An 18,811-nucleotide genomic window follows, 5' to 3' on the forward strand; every position below is an offset into this window, starting at 1 on the left:
GGGTGAGGGAAGAATAAAAAGATTAAGTCCTGTTGATGACGTCCATTGTCCTTTTGATAAGGTAGTGTTAGAGTTGGGAGTGTGTAGGATATGAAGGAGACATAGTTGTTTCCCTGTCTTCATCAAAGAAGAGAAACTGGCTTCTGTTAAGTCTCCTGTCCCTTTTGCATCTCTTCAACCAGTACTGCTATTGCAGAACCACGCTTGTGGATATCTTGCATTGCTGAGACCAGTGATGTGCGCATTTGCTAGCTCATAACAATTATAATTAAGAAATGCCTGTTTATCAGACTTCCCAGATAAAACTAAGAAACTCTGTCTAGTCTTTAATTAATGCACTGAATTTCAGATGTAATATAAAAATGTATCAAGTTACTTTTCTAGTTACTCATATTAGTTCTACAATTGAACAAAAACAAATGTACTGATGCATTCCTCCATCTATCAATAAATTTAAGCAAAAAAGGGAAAATTTTTCACTGAGTGAAAATGCAACATTCCTTGAGATCTGCATTTCTAATATCATTGTATGGAATATTTGTATTCAAGGTCTTAAAAGTTGTTGTTTGTCAATATGAGATCTCCATTTAAGAATGCACAGTGCCAAATAAATTATTGCTAAGAAAGGCTTCAAAAAGTCCAAAAAGTCTATCTCTCTCTCTCTTTTTTTTCTTTTTTTTTTAAATATGATTAAGATTCTTTTCTTAAGAAGCACTTTGTGCTCTTCAGAAGACATATCTGCTTTAAAAGACAAAACCCTAAACCCAAATTCCTTATGGCTCAAGATCTGGATCAGTTAGTTTTGAGGGGTGAATGGATGTCTTCCCATATGTCTTCAGGCAAACAGCTTGAACGCAATCAAGTCTGACAGCTGTAGTGTTTAAGATTAACTGCCTGGTCCTTAATTAAAGAACTTAGTATCTAAAAAACACAATTCTTTTAAGTTTCATTTACCAGTGAGTATTTGTCTTAGCAGTAACACAGCTTATCTGTGCATGTGGTAACAAAATTAGTGCTGTGATCCCCTGACTGCCTGGAAGTGTACAGGCTGTTCCCAGGTGGATTGAACGCCTCAATTCCCATACCACAATTTGTATAATTGAGCATTAATTACTCCCTGGTGCCTTGTCTTTGTCTCTCTTCCACCCTGTATGGGTACATATAAAGGAAGGATGAAAGAAGTTGTAGCTGCTGATGGATACCTGGAAGGTGCCTGGTAGAGTTAACTTTTTTATCTGGAAGAGAAAATGAGAAGATGACTGCACTTTTTATGACCTTTTTACTGTTCTGCCATAAGTATCCATGGCAACGTGACTGTTTCTGATGCTGGGACTGTAGCATCAAAATAACAATAAATGTTGTGTTAAATTACTGCGGTCAAATACAACTTACTGCCAGGTGTGACAGGAAAATATCATAGTTGGGACACAGTGAGTTGTTTTCAGACATTATTTTAGTCTTTTTTTGGTATTATTTATTCCTTTTCCTATGTATATTCCTCTTCTTGTTCTCCTTTTCTCTCCCTTCCCCCTCCTTTTATTGTGGTGTGTGTGTAATTTAATTTATTAATTCTATCTCTAAGCCACATGAAGTCTTAATAAGGGTCAAAACTAATTTTAAAGAGGTTTCCATGTCTATTGGCTTTGATACAACTGGCACGTATTCTTCAAACAGTTGAATGTAATGACACACCATACTAAAGTGTAGAAACTTTTATGCATGTGTTGTATAACATAGTTTCTGGATGCCTTTCATGTAATTTGACAGGTACACAGACTGCCAGAACTCTGTCTTCTAATGATCAGATCTCGTTCTTTACTCAGAGGGTAATGAGGTGCTGGCACAGTCTGCCCAGAGAACTGTGGATGCCCCATTACTGGAAGCAGTGAGGGCTGGGCTGGATGGGTACCTGTTTGTTTCAGCGTTCTGCTGCTGTATTTGTCAGTTTCACTTGTGACAGAGTAAAGAATGCTTGGATTTTGAAAGCATTTTCAATTGACAGTGATTTCTACTTGTACAGATGGAATAAAAACACATGAAATAATGTGAAGTAAAGCAGAAAAGAAGAGTCTGAAGTGCTGTTAAAGACTTTTGAGTTGCTTCTGCTAGTGAGGGGCTGTTAGAGATGACATAAATATTTCAAAGTATTATTTTTGGGATCTGTTTCTCCTCTTCAACTTGATGTGCCAATGGGGTGAATTCATATCTAACTGCCATAATGATTTGTGAATTCTTGCCGTGTAGAGGTGATACCTCTCCAGATCCAGCCTGTCAGGCTGATTTGTTTGCTGCCTGCTTCAAGCGTATCCTGCCTTTGTGCCATGATCCTGTATAGATGTGCTTCAAACAAATGAAGACTTTAATTAGAAAATGATGTTATTTTTATAACGTTTTCTTTCTTCTTCCAGGCGGAATCCCTAAGCACTGTTACCATAACCTCAGAGCCAAGTGCCAGCTGCTGCCTGCTCGTCCCTCCCCACCCACCACTATCAAACCCTCCCGGACGCGGCTGGAGGCAGCACGCTGACGGATCGCCTGGAGCAGGCTGTGGGCTCGCAGCAGCAGCTCGCAGCCTCTGACATCACTCCCGGAGCTCACATCCCACTCCGAGCTCTTCTCGTATAGTCGTCTGTCGATCGGGAGAGGAGGCAGGAGACGCTGTGAAGAGGATCGTGGAGGAACAGAACGAAACAGAGGGTCTACATCATGAAATTCCTCCTTGTTTCTTACTTGCTGCTTCTTTTTCCTGCACTGATCTTCAGCACTAGGTGAGTACCGAGAGCTATTTTGCTTACAGTTCTGTTCTGTTTGCTGTTTATTCTTTTACTCCCAGTATTCAGGAGAGGAATAACATAGGTTTCAGTTTCTGATGGGGTAGGAAGTTTAAAGCGCTGGTATCTTCTCTGGTTCTTGTTTTCTTCCTCCTCTTGATCCTCTGAGACACACTGAATCTTTTATTTGATCTCTCTGGGTTTTCATATGCCGTTAAAGAGCTGCTCCTGATCAAGTTGACCCACAGCTTGGAAGATGAAACCAAGACAGTTATAAAAATGAGCTTCATATCTACAGCAGCAATAGCATATACTGTGCTTTATGGCAAATAAGGAAGTCTGAAACTAAGGATGTACTAACATTCTCCTATTCAGTACAGAAAAACAAACACTTAGGTAATCTTATCCCAGCTCAGGCTTTTGCATCTGAGCCTATGGCTTATCCTCTAAGACTCTGAGGTTTATGGCTTATCTTCTTGACTATGAGATACAGGTGAGGTGTTGCAGTGTTACCTCAATGCCAGGTAACGTTAAAAAGTTACTGTAATCCAGAAGCAGTACAGCATGTCACTGAGAAAGTGAACAAAACCTATTGCAGCCTGAAAATAACAACTACTCCGACTGTTCAGTGCTCTGATGAAATAGTGTCCACTTGCTCAGAGATGGTGTGTTTACTGTGCTGTGGGCATAATGTGTTCAGCCAAGGAAAGATGCAGCTTCTACACTCTGTCGTCTTGTTTAGAGAAGGGTTAATGCTGGCTGCTGAGTTGATATGTCCTAATGACACTGCTCTCAGTCCAGGTTTCCCAAATTCCCATTGCTGATGAGAAAGTAAACCTAGATTTAAAGCGTGGCATTTCTCTGCTGTGATAGTAGTAAATACACTGTCATCTTCTAAGCCCAGAAAGCATGCTGTCAGAGGATGTGTATGTTCATCGTGAAAATGCTTGTTACCTTAGTCTTCATCTCTCATAAAACATCTTCCTGTAGCTGTTGGTTTGTTTGTTTGATTGTTTTACTCTTTGCAGAAACAAACACGTTTCAAGTCTGAATACTTACAGAGTTTATAAAGGAAAAAAAGTCTGTTTGCAAGCTATTGAAAGGGAGGGGTACCAGGGGAATCACTCAGTGCATATGCAAACATGTGAAAATGTTAATTGGAAAAGCTGTGTGGAAAAAGACCTGAATGCTGGAAGAAGTGAGGAGTATCAAAGTGTTTCCGTTACCTTCCTACTGCACCTTTGCTGGGGTGACACTTGTTATGTAGAGACCACGGTGCCAGTCAATATAAAGAACTCCAAGGCTCTTAGAAACATAAATCAGAGAGGATTGTAACATACAAGTGTTTGATAGCTTTCCTCTCTGATTGAATAAGTCTGAGGAAATATTCACTAGCAGTCAAGAGTGAAACTTGTGAATTTAGATGAATAGTTCTACTCATTTAGAAGTGATATATTCTTTGAAGCTGACCTGTGAATGCTAACTGTGAACATTTTGACTTGGAGGAGCGTATATATTCTTGAGTGTAACTTTTGCACGCGATGATTTGTATTCTTTTCTAATTGATGGGTGAAAATGATAGATGTGAGGAAGTTCACTTAATTCTGCTTGAGTGTACCTTATGTGTTATAAACTGAAGCTTTGGTTTTGATACCAGACTGGTCATCGTGTTCCATAGGATACCAACCCTCTCCTATATCATTAGTGATTTATGAATTTGGAGGTATTGTACTATCCTGGTCAGCAGCTTCCTACAGTCACTTGATTTTTGACTACTATGTAGAACTTAGAGTAATTTCTCAACAACTCATAATAGAAACTTAAAAAAAACAACAACAACAACAAAACAGTGCTACCAATATGCTGCCTATTGGAAAGAGATGATGCTTTATTCTCTTCCAGCTGAAGATGGTTCTGTCTGCAACAGTAGTTTTTCTTTGGAAACGTAGTTAATGCATTTGCTGGACTGAAACGTAGCAGGTTGTGAGGAGCAGTTTTGTTAGCAAAACACAAGGTCTAATACTTGGTGTGTGAAATTGCTTAGGTAAGGAGAAGCACCTGCCTCATGGTGCAGAATGTTTTCCACTACGATTTTTTTATGTATGTAAGTTGATAGAGAAACAAAGTATCTCTACTGAATACATTAGTGCTGAAATGAACGTATGCATTACTTATTGGGGTTGTGGACAGCAGAAGTCTTTTTTTCCTTGTCATATGTGAGGTTTTGTTCTTTGCCTCAAGTCGCAGGTTTATGGCTTGAGCTATAACAAGCTTGCAGTTCCTGCCTGTTTTCACATTTCCTCAGATGATTTTGTTTGGGCAGATGTTAAGTGATGGTTGTATACATGTTACTTTATTCACACTGCACTGGAGGCACGTACAAAAATGTGTCCCACTGTACTGCACACAGAGCGTGTAATAGGCAGAGGGTCTCATTCTGCCTGTGTGCTTCTGTGGATGCAGATGCATAAGCCTTCTAACTGGGGAAAATATTATTTGCAGAAGGGAGTATCTGCATGAAGTTATTCATTTGGGTCAGTAACTGAGATCCATGGTTCTGATTATCTTGTCAAAGTAGACTTGCTTGTTTTTAGGTAGAAGGACCCTCTTTTGAATAGTAATAGTTAAAGCTGGAAGCCTTTGGTCACCAAGAGTTTTGCTGTCTAAATGACGAATATCTAACTCAAAGAGCCTTTGTGTGAAGCAAAACTTGTCTTTTCATTTATGTGCTTAAAACACAGAACTTTTCTGTCCAAGCATGAAATTTGCCAGGTGAAAACTGGATTGAAATAGAATTTTATAGTTGAGAATAGGCCCATTGGCCCAGTAGATGCATTTTAGTATCAATATTAATATTACTAAACAGCAATTCTTTAAAAGGATGTGTAAATACCAGGGTTGTGAAAGGCAGAATTTATCTGCATGGCAGTGAAATGGCTGACACTTTCTTTCCTAATAGAACAATTCAGTGATAGACTTATGGTGCTGATGTTAGAAGACAATCCAGAATTCAGGTGAAATGCCACCTTTTGTTTTATATCCGGAGAAAATCAGTGTGCTCATTTCTGGTAGATGGGTGCTTCTTAATGAAGGTATGGGACTTGGTCTACTGCACAACCATCGTTGAAGCGATGGATATAACGTCAAACCACTTGCCTTATAAAAATTGAGAATTTTACTCAAAAACTTGCTTTTTCTTTTTACTTACACTCCTTTTCATCTCTGACACACTTAGAGCTGATGTTCCAAGTGACTACTTTTGAGACTGACAGGAGAGTAGGGGGAATCTTTCCCTTTCCTGGATTTTGAGGTGGAAGAGTGAGAAATACTTGTGGTAACATCCCCATCTGTAGCCATATTGCTGTTACATGCTCAAGCAGATGGCCAAAAGCAACCTTCCCTTCTGGGAATCTTAGGCTAAGGTCTAGCAGTGTTCTTCCTTTTTCTCATGTCTGAGTATGAACTGTGAAAAGTAGCAGTTTGAGGTAGACTACTTTAGCAGAAGAGTGTGTATTTTCATGTAAGCTGGGTAGACAACAAGAACAGTTTTATTTTGCTTTCTGAATTCTTCAAGAAATGTAGAGGCATGTATTCAATCCCTGTGTCTCCTGCTCAGAATTCCTTCCATGCTTGCTTTAACTATCTGAGTTTCCAAAGCTGTGGAAGTATCCCAGTTTTTACCAAGCTTGAATGATTTTTCACACTGGGTTGATGTTTTGCAAGTGCTTGTTCTGTAGAAGTGGCTTTCAGCATGTGGCTTGGGACCTTATTGTACCTGAAGAAAGCATGTGCTTTGCTGTGGAATGTGTTTAAAAATGAGGGGGCAAGTTTACTTAGGGTACAATTTAGTTCTAGGAATGTATTTAGCTCAGTTTCTCAATTTTGATGCGTAGGTGAGAGTCTACGCCAGCAAACTGCTTGAGTATCACTATTAGGTGAAACAAAGTCCTTTCCTTCTTCTAGGAGAAATACCTTTGATATACCTTTGTTGTGTGCCTTATGCAACAGATTTGTCTCCATGTTTACAGTTTATTTACAGTGGGGCAACCACGTATTTAATCAGTTTGTCTCCCACTTGAAGTGAAGGAGTGGGAAATTAGTAGATTCTTGTCCAAGCTTAGAAATTTAATGGTGTTTTCTGCTATGATGGTGAGGCTTGTTTGTGATGAAGAACAATGGCCTTGGAATTGGTATGCTGTAAATATTTTATCCCTGACAATAAGATAACATGGCAAAGTGTTCCTCAAAGTGAAGCCGAAGAAAAAAACCTGAAAATGAAAATAAAGGGAAAAAAAAGAAACCAAACCATGTCATCTTCAGGAGAAACTTAGATTAGACTTGATCAAATCTAAAGATAAGATACAACTTCTACATGGAACTTAAAGGTTTAGGCTTCCTAGGATTCACTCTTAAAACTGTAATGGAATGGTTGGACTTTTGCTTATTACGCCATGCACAATGCATTTCTGCTCAGGACAACTGGAGCAGAGATACTTATGTAATTTTTAACGTTTTCCTTGTTTTCAGGGCAATTGTGTTGCTGACATTGCTCTGTTCTTCTCATCTACTGGTTCAGCTGAATACAAGGATACTCAACTAAATTTGTAATCCTTCCTTCTACAAAAATGAATTTAACAGCAACCCGTTCCTAGACAGTGATCCTTATGATATACCAATCTGCAGACAATTCTCTTTTATGCAAGTTGTCAGAAATCATTGCTCCCTGTTGTCTGGTTTTGCACTGGCTGTCTTGTAAGGGTCAGGTCCGTAGTATTCTCTGAATGGAAAACAAGTGATGTATTTGCCTGAAAGAAGATTGTTCAGGCTGTCCTTCAGTCTCAATATTGCACCAAGGTTTAAGATGCATGTTGTTATAGATGCTATTTCAGGCATATTAGAACAGCAAGTGCCTTTGAGAAGTGGGATAGGATAAACTGAAAAATTTGTCATTGCATCAAATAACATCTGAAGTGCTTGCTTATCTTGTGCTGTTACTTACCCATCTTCTACCTTTGCCCCATTTCACTCCCATCTTAATTGATCTTCTACTGCATATTAGAGGGACTGTGAAAAATAAAAACACAAAATACTGCTGAAATCTCTGCTGTATTCACTGAAACAGTCTGTTTTAGTGAATCATGAGAGCGATCAATGATTTTTGAGCTGAAGAAATAAGCTGGTGTGGAATTTATCAATACCTTATTTGCCAGTATTAATTGATAGCTTCTATACAAAGCAGTGCAGAGAAATGTCAAATTTCTGATGCACTCTGACTATTCCCTACTATCTGAAGAAGGTAAGGTCAGCATTCCGCCTGCTGTTGTATTTTGCCTAAATGGTTAATGATTCCAGTTGTTTGCAGCATATTTCTGTCGCTGTTTCTAATGAATGCTCGTGGAAGCTGGTTAAAAACCAGCCTGATTGTCAAAGAAGTTGCAGCATTGAAAAAGAAAGAATGCGTGAAGCAACACCTTCCCCTTGTAGTTGGAGATGGTTCTCTGCTTGGACTTCTTGAGGTTACCATGCTAAACATTGTACCACACCACAGGCTACACCTTCAAAATAGCTTCTGTTATAGCACATGTGTTTATCATACTGTACACTCCATGTAACCTCACTGTAGTGAGAACTCTTGAGGATCTCTGCAGTTGCTGTTATGAATGCTTGTAAAACTTGGTTGAATAATGTAAGGGTTTGGGAGGGAAACAAATTGCCAGGCGTTAAGATGATCATAAACAGGAGGGGGATGGAAAATTTATGTGGGTTGATAGTGTTAGGATAAGGGAGAATGTTTTTAAACTGAGACAGGGGAGGTTTGCTGGCGCCATATAGCTGGATTCACAATACCTGAGGCTTTAAGTGCTTCTGTGATTTTGTTGGTGTGAACGACAACAGAAGTAAGCAAAGCAAACTTAGAACTGGTAAACTGGAGGACTGGGAGTGATAGCAACCATTTGATATATATTTTATGGTAAGACTTTTTACTCATCCTCATCCCTTTTGAATAATTTTTATTGAAATGCAGATGAGAAATGTGTGTGAAAATGGAATTGCTGAGACTGAAAAACTGATATGCTCTGGGTGTAGATTATGTGTGTGTATATATATATGTATTACATTATATATATATATGTATTGCATTAAAATATATATCACATCCAAATGTAGTATTTTGAAGATAAATATTAAGAATATATAGCTTCTAAAAATGAAGTGATTATTTATAGGAAATGTGTCCTGTTAACTTCATCTGTTCATGTTTTTCAGGAAATATTTTCTTCCTCTCCAATGTCACCATTAAGATAGAGAAATACAATGTAATTAGTTGTTGCATACAAGATAGCTCTTCTCTTTCCTGAATTTGTTGCGTTGTAAAACAGTTGGAAAACTTCTATTTAGTAATTATCAGGACATTACCTCCTCCTGTATCTTTGCTTAACGATTGCTTTGGCACTTGAAAACTTCAGGCTGTGTTCATAAAACCATAGCGGTCACATGGATAAATCTGTTCCTATGTGTTACTTGGGTAAAATTGATTCGAGAAGAAGCATGTCTTTAGCCATAAGTGAATCCATTTATAGACCCTCACAATGCTGTGGTCCTTTTCCCACTTCTTGATTGAGTTACTGTTTCTGTAATTCTGAGTAAAATATCTACTTTTAAATACAGAAACCTGTTCAAGCAGTTACAGCATCTCTTATATAGGAGACTGAGAGTTTTGATAGGTGCTTTCAAGCTGTCAGGAAGTTTCTCCATTATAAGAAATAGCAACAGATCTGTGATAGTCTCTGTCTTAATGAGGCAAGACCATGAACTATGAAATATTTTATCTCTATAAGGATTCTGAAGGTTTTGCAGTCTTCATGGCCTTCCTTGAGTGACATGTAGTCATTGGGAATATTGAATGGCTTGGCAGGATTCCACTGAAGAAAAGCTGGAAACAGTCTGTTGCTTTAAAACAACAATTTGATCACTTTCAGTCATAGCGAAGAAGTAAGGTAGGCCTGTTTAGCACCTTTGGAGTCACTGTACCATCCACAGAGTTCACTGAATCACCAGGATTCAGTGGGATCCTTGTAGCACTGATAGATTTTTGAATGGAGAATTCCTTTGTTTCTGGACCCACAGAAGAAGTTCATGACTTGTTTACTTAATTTTGGGAAGGTCCAAACAACTGTCACTTATGTTATGGGAGTCAGCATTTCACTTTTACTCTTCACCTTTTACTTTTGAGGTGTGTGGTAGCCACATATGTTGATACTGTTCTTCATTTGTTTTATAACTTGCATATGAACAAAAATTGTGGATATTTACCCCATGTTCTTACCGTCCTGACTTCGTGGCACCCTGTTGCCAAGCACACAACATCCTGGGTATGCTAAGCAATCTAACTTACCTTCCTTTCATCTCTTCGAGAGCCATCTAATTCCAGGAGATACAAAGCACTTTGCTTTTGAGCTTGTGGGCCTTGCTTTTATTTTTTGAAGGACATCTGTGACAGCTTGAAGTGTTTGTCCCTAATGAGTAGTGAATGGATTATGTACTGTAGCAATTGTGAAATATTTATCAAATCTACAGTGTCCCAGATACACTCGTAACTGTCCTAGTTTGTCATTTGCATATTTTAAGCTCTTATTTGCCATAAAAATGGCCTTCCTTTGCTTTTCTTAATGTTTGCTACTGAATGTGTTTCATGGGATATTCTCTGTGTACCATGAGCGGGGTTACTGATGATTGAGAGGATGTGTATTCAGTTGGTGGTAATTTGATGAGTGCTGGGACAATGTGCCTCCTAATGTGCAGAAGTGAAGAATACAGGCATCATATAAACTATACTTCAGTTTGTCTGAAAATACAATAGGGAGCTCAAAAGAATTAGCTGTGTATCTCTAAGTAATTGGACACTGCATACTGTCTGTCATGGCTGAAAGATGATTCAGTTCAAAATAGAATCTGCCTATTCTGTCCGAATCCATAATACTAAGAAAAGAAGGAAACAATATTAAGGCTCAATTTAAGATCCTCTCTCTGAGGTCAATGACTACACAGCAGTGTGAAAATCACAGTGTTCCCTACCAACATATGAAGAAATACAGTACTGTGTTTCAGATGGATCCATCTCAGATCATCAGCTGGCATCTGCAGCTTTATTCCTGCTGTGGATCTGGCCATGCACCAAATGGAGACATCTTTTAATTGTGAGTATTATATCTTTGCCAGCTCAGTTAGCACTTAACGATGTTTTGTTCCAAATGAGTATTTAAGACTGGATTCTTATGCTGAGGTATTTAAGAGCAGCCCCTGCTTAACATAGCAAGTGAAAAACAGTGTTAGATGCTGACTTGTTTCCAAACCTAAGCTGGCTCCTTTGGGAAAACTGCACTGTATGGAACAGGGCTCCCTGCAGACTCTTCCTGTGGGAACCTGTTGCAGCCTTTATGTAGCTATCAGCTGTTTCAGACTGTTTTACTTTGTGTGATGCTGCACAGTTGGATGCCTACCTTCTTACTCACCTGCAGAGCTCCTTCCTAAATCCTTATTTCTTCTGTGTGAGCAGAAGGCATGGCAATGGAGAAGAGAAAATTATGTGTTTATGTGGGGTATAAGTCTATTCATCTCTCTTCTGCCACTCACTGTTTTTCATTAACAAAGGAAATTGATGTTAAGAGTGGACAGTTGGTTTACGCAGACTGCAGTAATTGAGATAACTTTTGTGGATGATGCTTTCCTTTTGCATTTACCTGCTCAAATTAATTAAGGGATTGAAGTTCTTGATAAATCTAGACAAATGGTTCAATTATCAGAACTGTTCCTGGTAAGTGCTGGCCCTACTGTGTACTATGTTTCAAGTCCACAGGATCTGGGAAGTTATGGGGAAGAATTGTGTTATAACTGCATATATATATATATATATATATATATATATATACACACATATAAGATATATACTGTATATCTAGGGAACTGAGTTCAAAATATCTGATCCAGCTTTCATTCCAGGATGAAAGGAACAGGGGCAGAAAATGAGTTCAGATTTAGAAAAAAGAAGGCTGGTAATGGAGTGAGAAATCCCATTAACTGAGCTTGAATTTCATTTATTTCCCTCAGTGCTATGATATTCACTGAAGCCGTATATAAAATATTAGCATCAGGAAATATTCTCAAGGTTCCCTCAGATGACAGGCATATTCTGACATGAAATATATAATTGTTTTGGTCTCTGAAAGAGAAACTAAAACTGTGGATTTTAATTCCTCTATGCACTGAAGTGTGGCTTGTAGAACTTGGTAAATGAAGCACAACTGAAACGATGGGACTGCAAAGGAACGTGTCCCACTTGTTACTGTGTCTTCAGCTAAATGGTTTGTACAGCTCTGAAGGGAAGCAGTGTGTCTGAGGCTCATGCATTTGGAGGTTCTGACAGGTGGGTGTGAAAGGTTTGTTCAGCTGCCTGGAGAAGGAATCACTGCTGGAAACTGAACTTGGAGAAATGCAGCTGTCATCCCGCAGTGGAATTACTGTTTCCAACAGGTAGCAGAGTGCAGTGGTGCTTCTGGAGGAACTAATAAGTAGTGAAGGATGCAGAGTAACATAGCTTGACAGAAATAGAGGTCTGGAAAGATGGGACTTGTGATAGACTGAACTATAGTACTGGAGTTTCCTTAGAGACTGACCATAACACTGAAGGAAGGAGTAGTAGAAATAAGGTGGAGACAGGACTGCAGCATGCAATCATAAGCACACGTTTCTCCAATTCAGATAATGATTGACTGTGAAAGTCTTGTCATTTTCAGGTAACATGGCAGAAGATCCATTTTCCTCTTTCCTTATACTAGTATTGAGATATTAGACCAGAAGCACACCTGTCTTTGCTATAGAGCATTGTCTTTGTGACAAGATCATGGTCACACAGCTGTAACTGAGGGAACTGCATCTCATTCCCTTGGACTTGTTTTCCAGTGCACTGCAACAGGGCAAACAGTCTCATGTTTGTGTGCATCAGAATCACTGTTATTTTTGTGATAGTTAGTGTCATAAAGCTGCTTTCTCCTTCAAAAATACTTCTGGGAAGAGGACATGAGAGTGAGGCTTTGAGTGAGTAGAGTCTGCAGTGGGAAAGGTGGCCTTTATCTCAAAAATCCTGAGGATGATACGCTGTTGAAAATGAATTATTTTCCTCTTGAACTATTCCACTGGCCTGAGGAAATAAGCTTTTTGAATGCTTTTCAGTAAGCACTGAGAGAAGAATCAGAACAGTTTCATTGGAGTTATGCGTGGAGGATAGTGAGCAAAAAGAATGGGACTTGTGGAGAGCGACATAAAAAATTATGCTGCTTAGAAGCAGAAAAGCCCTTTCATCAGGAAAAGACGGGGAAAAAGAGTAAATGTCATAGAGTAACAGCTTGACCAAAAAGATAATTCAGATGTTTGGCAGTACTGTGAAGTAATGCTTTCTTGGGTGAGATGCTACAGAGAATGGGTCATTGCCCACCATAAAGGGTGTTCAGTGTGTGCTTGCCTGCCTACTGTGTTTCTCAGTATTATATCTACACCCAAACCATAACCCCCTTTGGTTGCAGATAGAATTCAACTCCAGCCTCAGTCAAGCACAGTCAGAATCCCACTGACAGAACAACTGCTGCACTTGGTCATGAAAGCCAGCATTATAACTGAAGGTATTAGTTTTAATGTCGATGCAGTCCTCAGAATGCTTTTGCAGTGGTGCAGTCAGTATTTGTAGGGACACTGCAGGGAAAATGATACAGCTGAAAGGTTGTCTTTCAGTCTAAATACTGGTGTATTTGTACATGTTGGCAATGTATTAGCTGCTGCTTACATTATCTCAACATTTTCTTAGAGATTTCTAGTTCCAAATCGTATTTCTGCAAGGTTTCGTGAAGCTATTAAGAAAATCTCCCCTTGTCAAGTCACTGTACCTGGCTATTAAAGATTGAATATTCTATTAAATAAAGGAATAAAGGTCTTTTGTGTACTTTCATAAATTATTTCAGGGTATTTTTTTTTTACTAGAAAATATATGAACATTTCTGTGGGGAGATTTTATATGCAACTTTGTAATGGATAAACAGAAGTTAATTAAGAGGAACTGAGACCTGAACCTGTAAGATGTTCTTATCCTAATTTGTTAAAAATGACTTGTTTGTACTTTCAAATGAAGATGTTTCTATTTTATGCATCTTTTCACTCTTTTCATAGGCCCTCTGTTGTAGCTTATGTTGTTATCATAGAGACTGTGGTATTATGATTGTTGTTGGTACAACATTTTAGGCTTTGCTATTATTATTAGTTTGTTTACTTGATCATAATGAACACAATACTTTCTAAGGGTAAGAAAGACAAATTGAAAAAGAAAACTTAGGAACAGTAGCAACTAGTAACACCTTGAATTTGATAGGTTTATTTCTAGAGGAATGTGTAGACATCCCTCAGCCTCCTTAGGTGCATAAGTAGAAATGGCCAAAAAATGATGAAAAGGCACGTAAAAAGTAACTTCTATTTATCTGTTAGATAAAAGAAATTACTGTTTCAAGGATTGACAAACAAAATGATGATGTGCTAGTAAAGTCTACAGATGCAATAATCATGTCTGTGCATGTAGACAGTAAAATTGCTCATGAATGGTGCAGATTTAGGCTGGTGACGTTGCTATGGATGTCAAGTTGAGGAAAAAATACACCCACAAACCTGTCAATCTAGTATTTGTGCTGTGTATGTAACCTGCCCAGAATCAGGTGGAAGATGGAAGAATCAGTCTTTTAATATCAGGAATTCAATGTTTTTTGAATCACCTGTTCACCTCATTGATTTTAATGCAAGTACATCCCATTAAAATAGCCAGTAGTCAGATATTTTCAAATTTAGTTACTGTTAACATAACATACTTAACAGCGCCCATTTAAAGTGCTTCTACTTGATATAGACTGGTTTGCTTAGTGATAGGGATTAGTACATTAATTTAAGAACCAATATATTAATTAAAAAAAAAATAAAAAATAAAATCAAGGGGTTCAGTGATGAAATTGATGGTGGAAAAAGGGGAAGAAGCAGGTGGACATTCGAAAACTCTAAATACCACTGAGCATGCCCAAAGGGACATTATCATACATCTGTGATACCTTGTAAAATAATGGATATGTAGGCCAAAGTACTGCATATGTATGTCTTAACTGTATAAATATTCAACCTGAACTCTGAGAGCACATACTTACTTGTCAAGTAGCCCGGTGTGCATTGTGAGGGATAAAGGAATGCTACTTTCTAACATCACATTGGAGTTAGAGAGTTTTCTTCCTGGATTTTGTATTACATACTACTTAAAGTAAATGGAAAAAGTGACAAAAGCAAAATACTGTGGATACTGTGAATTTTCAGGCTGCCATGACACAGAAGGGTGGTCCAGACCTGCTTTCTCTGGTTTTCAGCATTAATGGTTATGGATATGGCATACAGTTAATGATCTTTAATGGTACCTAATTAGCTTTACAGTGCAGCGGAAGATTTTGTTGGAATTAGTGGAATAGTTCTTTTTCATGTAAGTCTAAAAAGTATGACTTAGGTGACCATCCCATAGAAATAAAGGATTGAGTTAATATGAGTATTTTCTTCCTTCTTATTTCCTAATGTCACATCAAAGCTATTTCTTGTATTTTTCCTCCAGATGTAATTCAGAGCAGTGGTTAAATTTGGCAGAGGGAAAAAAAAACCCAGAGCTTTAAGGAGAATGAATTTCTATTTTCTTGACTAAAATAGTATTAGACCAAGGAATTACGCCTGTTCGGTATTAATACATAGTCTCTGTTGAAAAATCTGTGTGAATCACTTTTGTTGTTTCCTATTCAAGTGTGGCCTTAAATGATCCCATACTAATTTACTTGAATTTATCTACTGGAAAACAGCAACTTCAAGGAAGATTAGTGAATAATAAATGGCTCTATGAGAAACTTTATGCTGGTGTCTTAAGTGAGCGAAGTCTTCTGTGTCTGCTCTTCGTGAATTTAGTCACAGCTTTAGTACAGTTAAGGAAGCGACAACAATATTCTTTTCTTTCAGTGCATTACTCTTTGCAGCCTCTTCTGCTGACAGCTGAAGCCTGTGAGAAGATTTTTTTCCTAACTGTGACTGCGAAGCCACATATATTGTGACCAGAAGTGTCCAAGTCATGTCAGTGAAACTGAATTGGTTTTGTACCTGTCTGTACAAGATTTATACAGTTTGGGGAACAGTGGAAGGAGGATGTAACTTGATTTCAGCTCTTGACAGGAGCACTGGACTTGCATCCTCCTTAATGTCAAGAAGAAGAGATGAAGAACTTTGTAATGCAATTTTTCTTCCTGTGAGTTGTTTATGGAAGAACACAGCTTGTAAAACAGACAAAAATCATTTGACTTGCCAATTAATGTACCTCGGTCATAAGTTTTGATGACGATCGTATAATATAATTGGTTTTGAATAATTTACGTTGTAGAATTGCCTTAACTCTAACTAATGCTAATCGCTGTGCCTTTTGGTTGACCTTGAGCTGTTCTTCCCCAATCTACAAAATTTCCATTGCTTGTTATGCCACAAAGAACGACTTTCTTTTTTGGTGCACTATAGCCCAAAGCGATATACGTGAAATGCAAGGCAGAAGTTTCTTGCACCTGGTGACTGCAAAGATGAGAGGAGTCTATTGTGATTTTAATGCCTTTGTAAAAGCAGAATCGTTGAGAAAAATGAGGCTGCTGACACACCAACCAGAAATGAAGTGGAAAGATTTAGAATGAGTGCTCACTTGTTCCTTTTGATAAACTAATATATCGGTCTTTACACTAATGTGCTGATCCCTATTGCCAAACTAGCCTATATCAGCGAGATGTAAAAAAGAAATAAAATGGATCTGACTGCATTCCATTATATCCATTTATTTCTGAGGCTTTCACCACGTCAGAGACTGGTAAGGAGACAGAAAAAGGTTAACCTTCCTTGAAACCCAGTGAGTGGGATGAGGCACAGCTCTCTCTCAGGGTTCTAGTGTGGATACAGCTCTGAAGGGCTACAGGAGATGTGGAGGTGACTGGAATGAGTAGTACTGTGGAGGCTCTGGACACGATGGTAGGTTACTGTTGTGGTAATGTACCTTGCTAAGTATCCCAGGAAATGTGAAGTAGGCTGGAGATTTCGTTGAGAGGACTAATGAAAAAGGCCGGGAAATTAGTTTTGTTGCATTTTACTTTCCTTCCCACAATTCATGATTCTTTAAACGGCATCATAAATTCTTTCATTTATGTAGGTAAACAGCATTAAGTAACATGCAAAGAATTTTATATTGCAAAATGTAGAGAATATATGGGCACGCAAGAGTCAACTAACTTTGTTAACAAAGAATTATTAAAAAATCACTTTTTTAAGGTAGGAACAGACAAATAGCTGAAGAATCTCGGGAATAGTTCTAGGTGTTTCCAGTTGTGGTAGATATAATAGTGATGTGAACACTGATGGGATTCTGTAGTACCCCAGCAAGTTACTGGTACTTGTGTAGTAGTGATGTCTAATGATGCCACTGTTTATCGTATCAGATGAGTGTTTGCCTGGAGATGTATAACGTATGCATGTAGGAATGGTTTGGAGTCATAGCTGTAGTTGAATTAATATCAATGTAGCAACAATCAGTAGGCAGACAAAATCATAACTAAATATTTATAGAAGTATTTGCTTTGTAGTTGTTCAGAGCATGGTTCTTGGAAGGAACGATGACTTATTCAATGTTGAATGAATGCAGCTAGTAGTTGTAGTAAATTTGTATCTTCCAATTCTTTTTCTTTAATCTATAGGAAAAGCCTTCTTCAGAGTCTTTTGCCATAGGTGTATTTTTGAAGTTGGTTCTTCCTTTATTTATGAGGCTCTATTTATCTTGGTGCATTTTCTTATTCATGAACTTTTTGTGTGATCATTATTTCTCGCAATAACACAGAGAAGATCTTAGAGGTTCACTAGTTTGTAGCATTCTCTTTAAAGAAGAAAGATTTTATGCCTAATAGTGTCTGTATTAAAAAGAAATGCTAGCGATGATGAGCATTAAGTAATTGAAAAATCCTGCTGAGATCTCTGATGTTCTTTTAGCATTTAGTACTTTGCTCTCACTTCTTGAAGGTTTCAGAAAGCCTCCAGTAAAAAGAAAAGTTGCCATTGTGTGCTTTTATGGGTTGGCTCTGGTGGATATGGGTGGCAATGGATTTAGCTTTCTGTGTAGTGGTTCTTATGGTGCTGTAGAATCACTAAGAGTGGAAAAGGCCACTAAGATCACCAAGTCCAGTGTCAATCCACCCCCAACTTGCCCACTGACCGTGTCCCTTAGTGCCACAACTGCACAGTTCTTGAACACCTCTAGGGACAGTGACGATATCCCTGACCAATCTGTTCCTCTACCTCACCTGTTTTTGCTGCTGGAACAGTGTGGATAGCCCACTTGTGTTTTTATTCTTATGTAACAGTACTTGCAGAGCACCAAGACAAAGGTTTTTCTTCTACCACTTGGCTCCAGAGCAGCAGTTATGTTTGGATTTTGCAGGACAGCCGGGGTTGCTGTCCTGTATTGGTTGAGATATTCTGTGACATATAGAGTGTGCTGGTGTTAGTCCCCTCTGTCCCTGTCAAACTGTACATCCTGCTCAGCAATGAGTGGAGGATGGCTATCTTCCAGGGCAGCTGTTGCATGGCACCTGGTCATGGATCTGCTTGTGGAAGGCAGTCAGTGCATTGCTTTCCTTTGCGTTGCTTTCCAGCCATTTATTTATTTGTTTTTGTTTTCCCCTTCTTTCCTTGACCTATTAAATTGCCTTAATCTTGAGACACAGGTTTATCACTTTAGCTTTTCCTGTTCACCCCAAGGACTGTGTGTGTGAGTGGCTGCCAGCTGGGGTCAGTCCACATGACAAGGATAAGGATGGTATGAACAAAAAGCTTGTAGACTGAATGCATCAATATTTTATTTAGAGACAGATTTAAAGTGAAGGTGAATAAGAAGAGAGGGTTTTGTTTTT

The 18,811-nt window shown here is 38.5% G+C and overlaps 1 protein-coding gene across 2 annotated transcripts in view; it reads left to right on the forward strand.

Annotated features, from left to right (window-relative positions):
- Positions 1-2,623: 2,623 nt before the first annotated feature.
- Positions 2,624-18,811, forward strand: part of LUZP2 (leucine zipper protein 2) — a 103,511-nt gene continuing 87,323 nt past the window's right edge. For both annotated transcript variants that reach the window (XM_032445007.2, XM_085549881.1), the window contains exon 1: positions 2,624-2,768. In XM_032445007.2, the coding sequence (XP_032300898.2) occupies positions 2,707-2,768 (62 nt within the window). In that variant the 5' untranslated portion in view covers positions 2,624-2,706. The remainder of the gene's footprint in view (positions 2,769-18,811) is intronic.

Source organism: Coturnix japonica, chromosome 5 (assembly GCF_054131305.1).
Source record: "Coturnix japonica strain WE chromosome 5, WE-NBRP24, whole genome shotgun sequence".
Taxonomy (NCBI): Eukaryota; Metazoa; Chordata; class Aves; order Galliformes; family Phasianidae; genus Coturnix; species Coturnix japonica.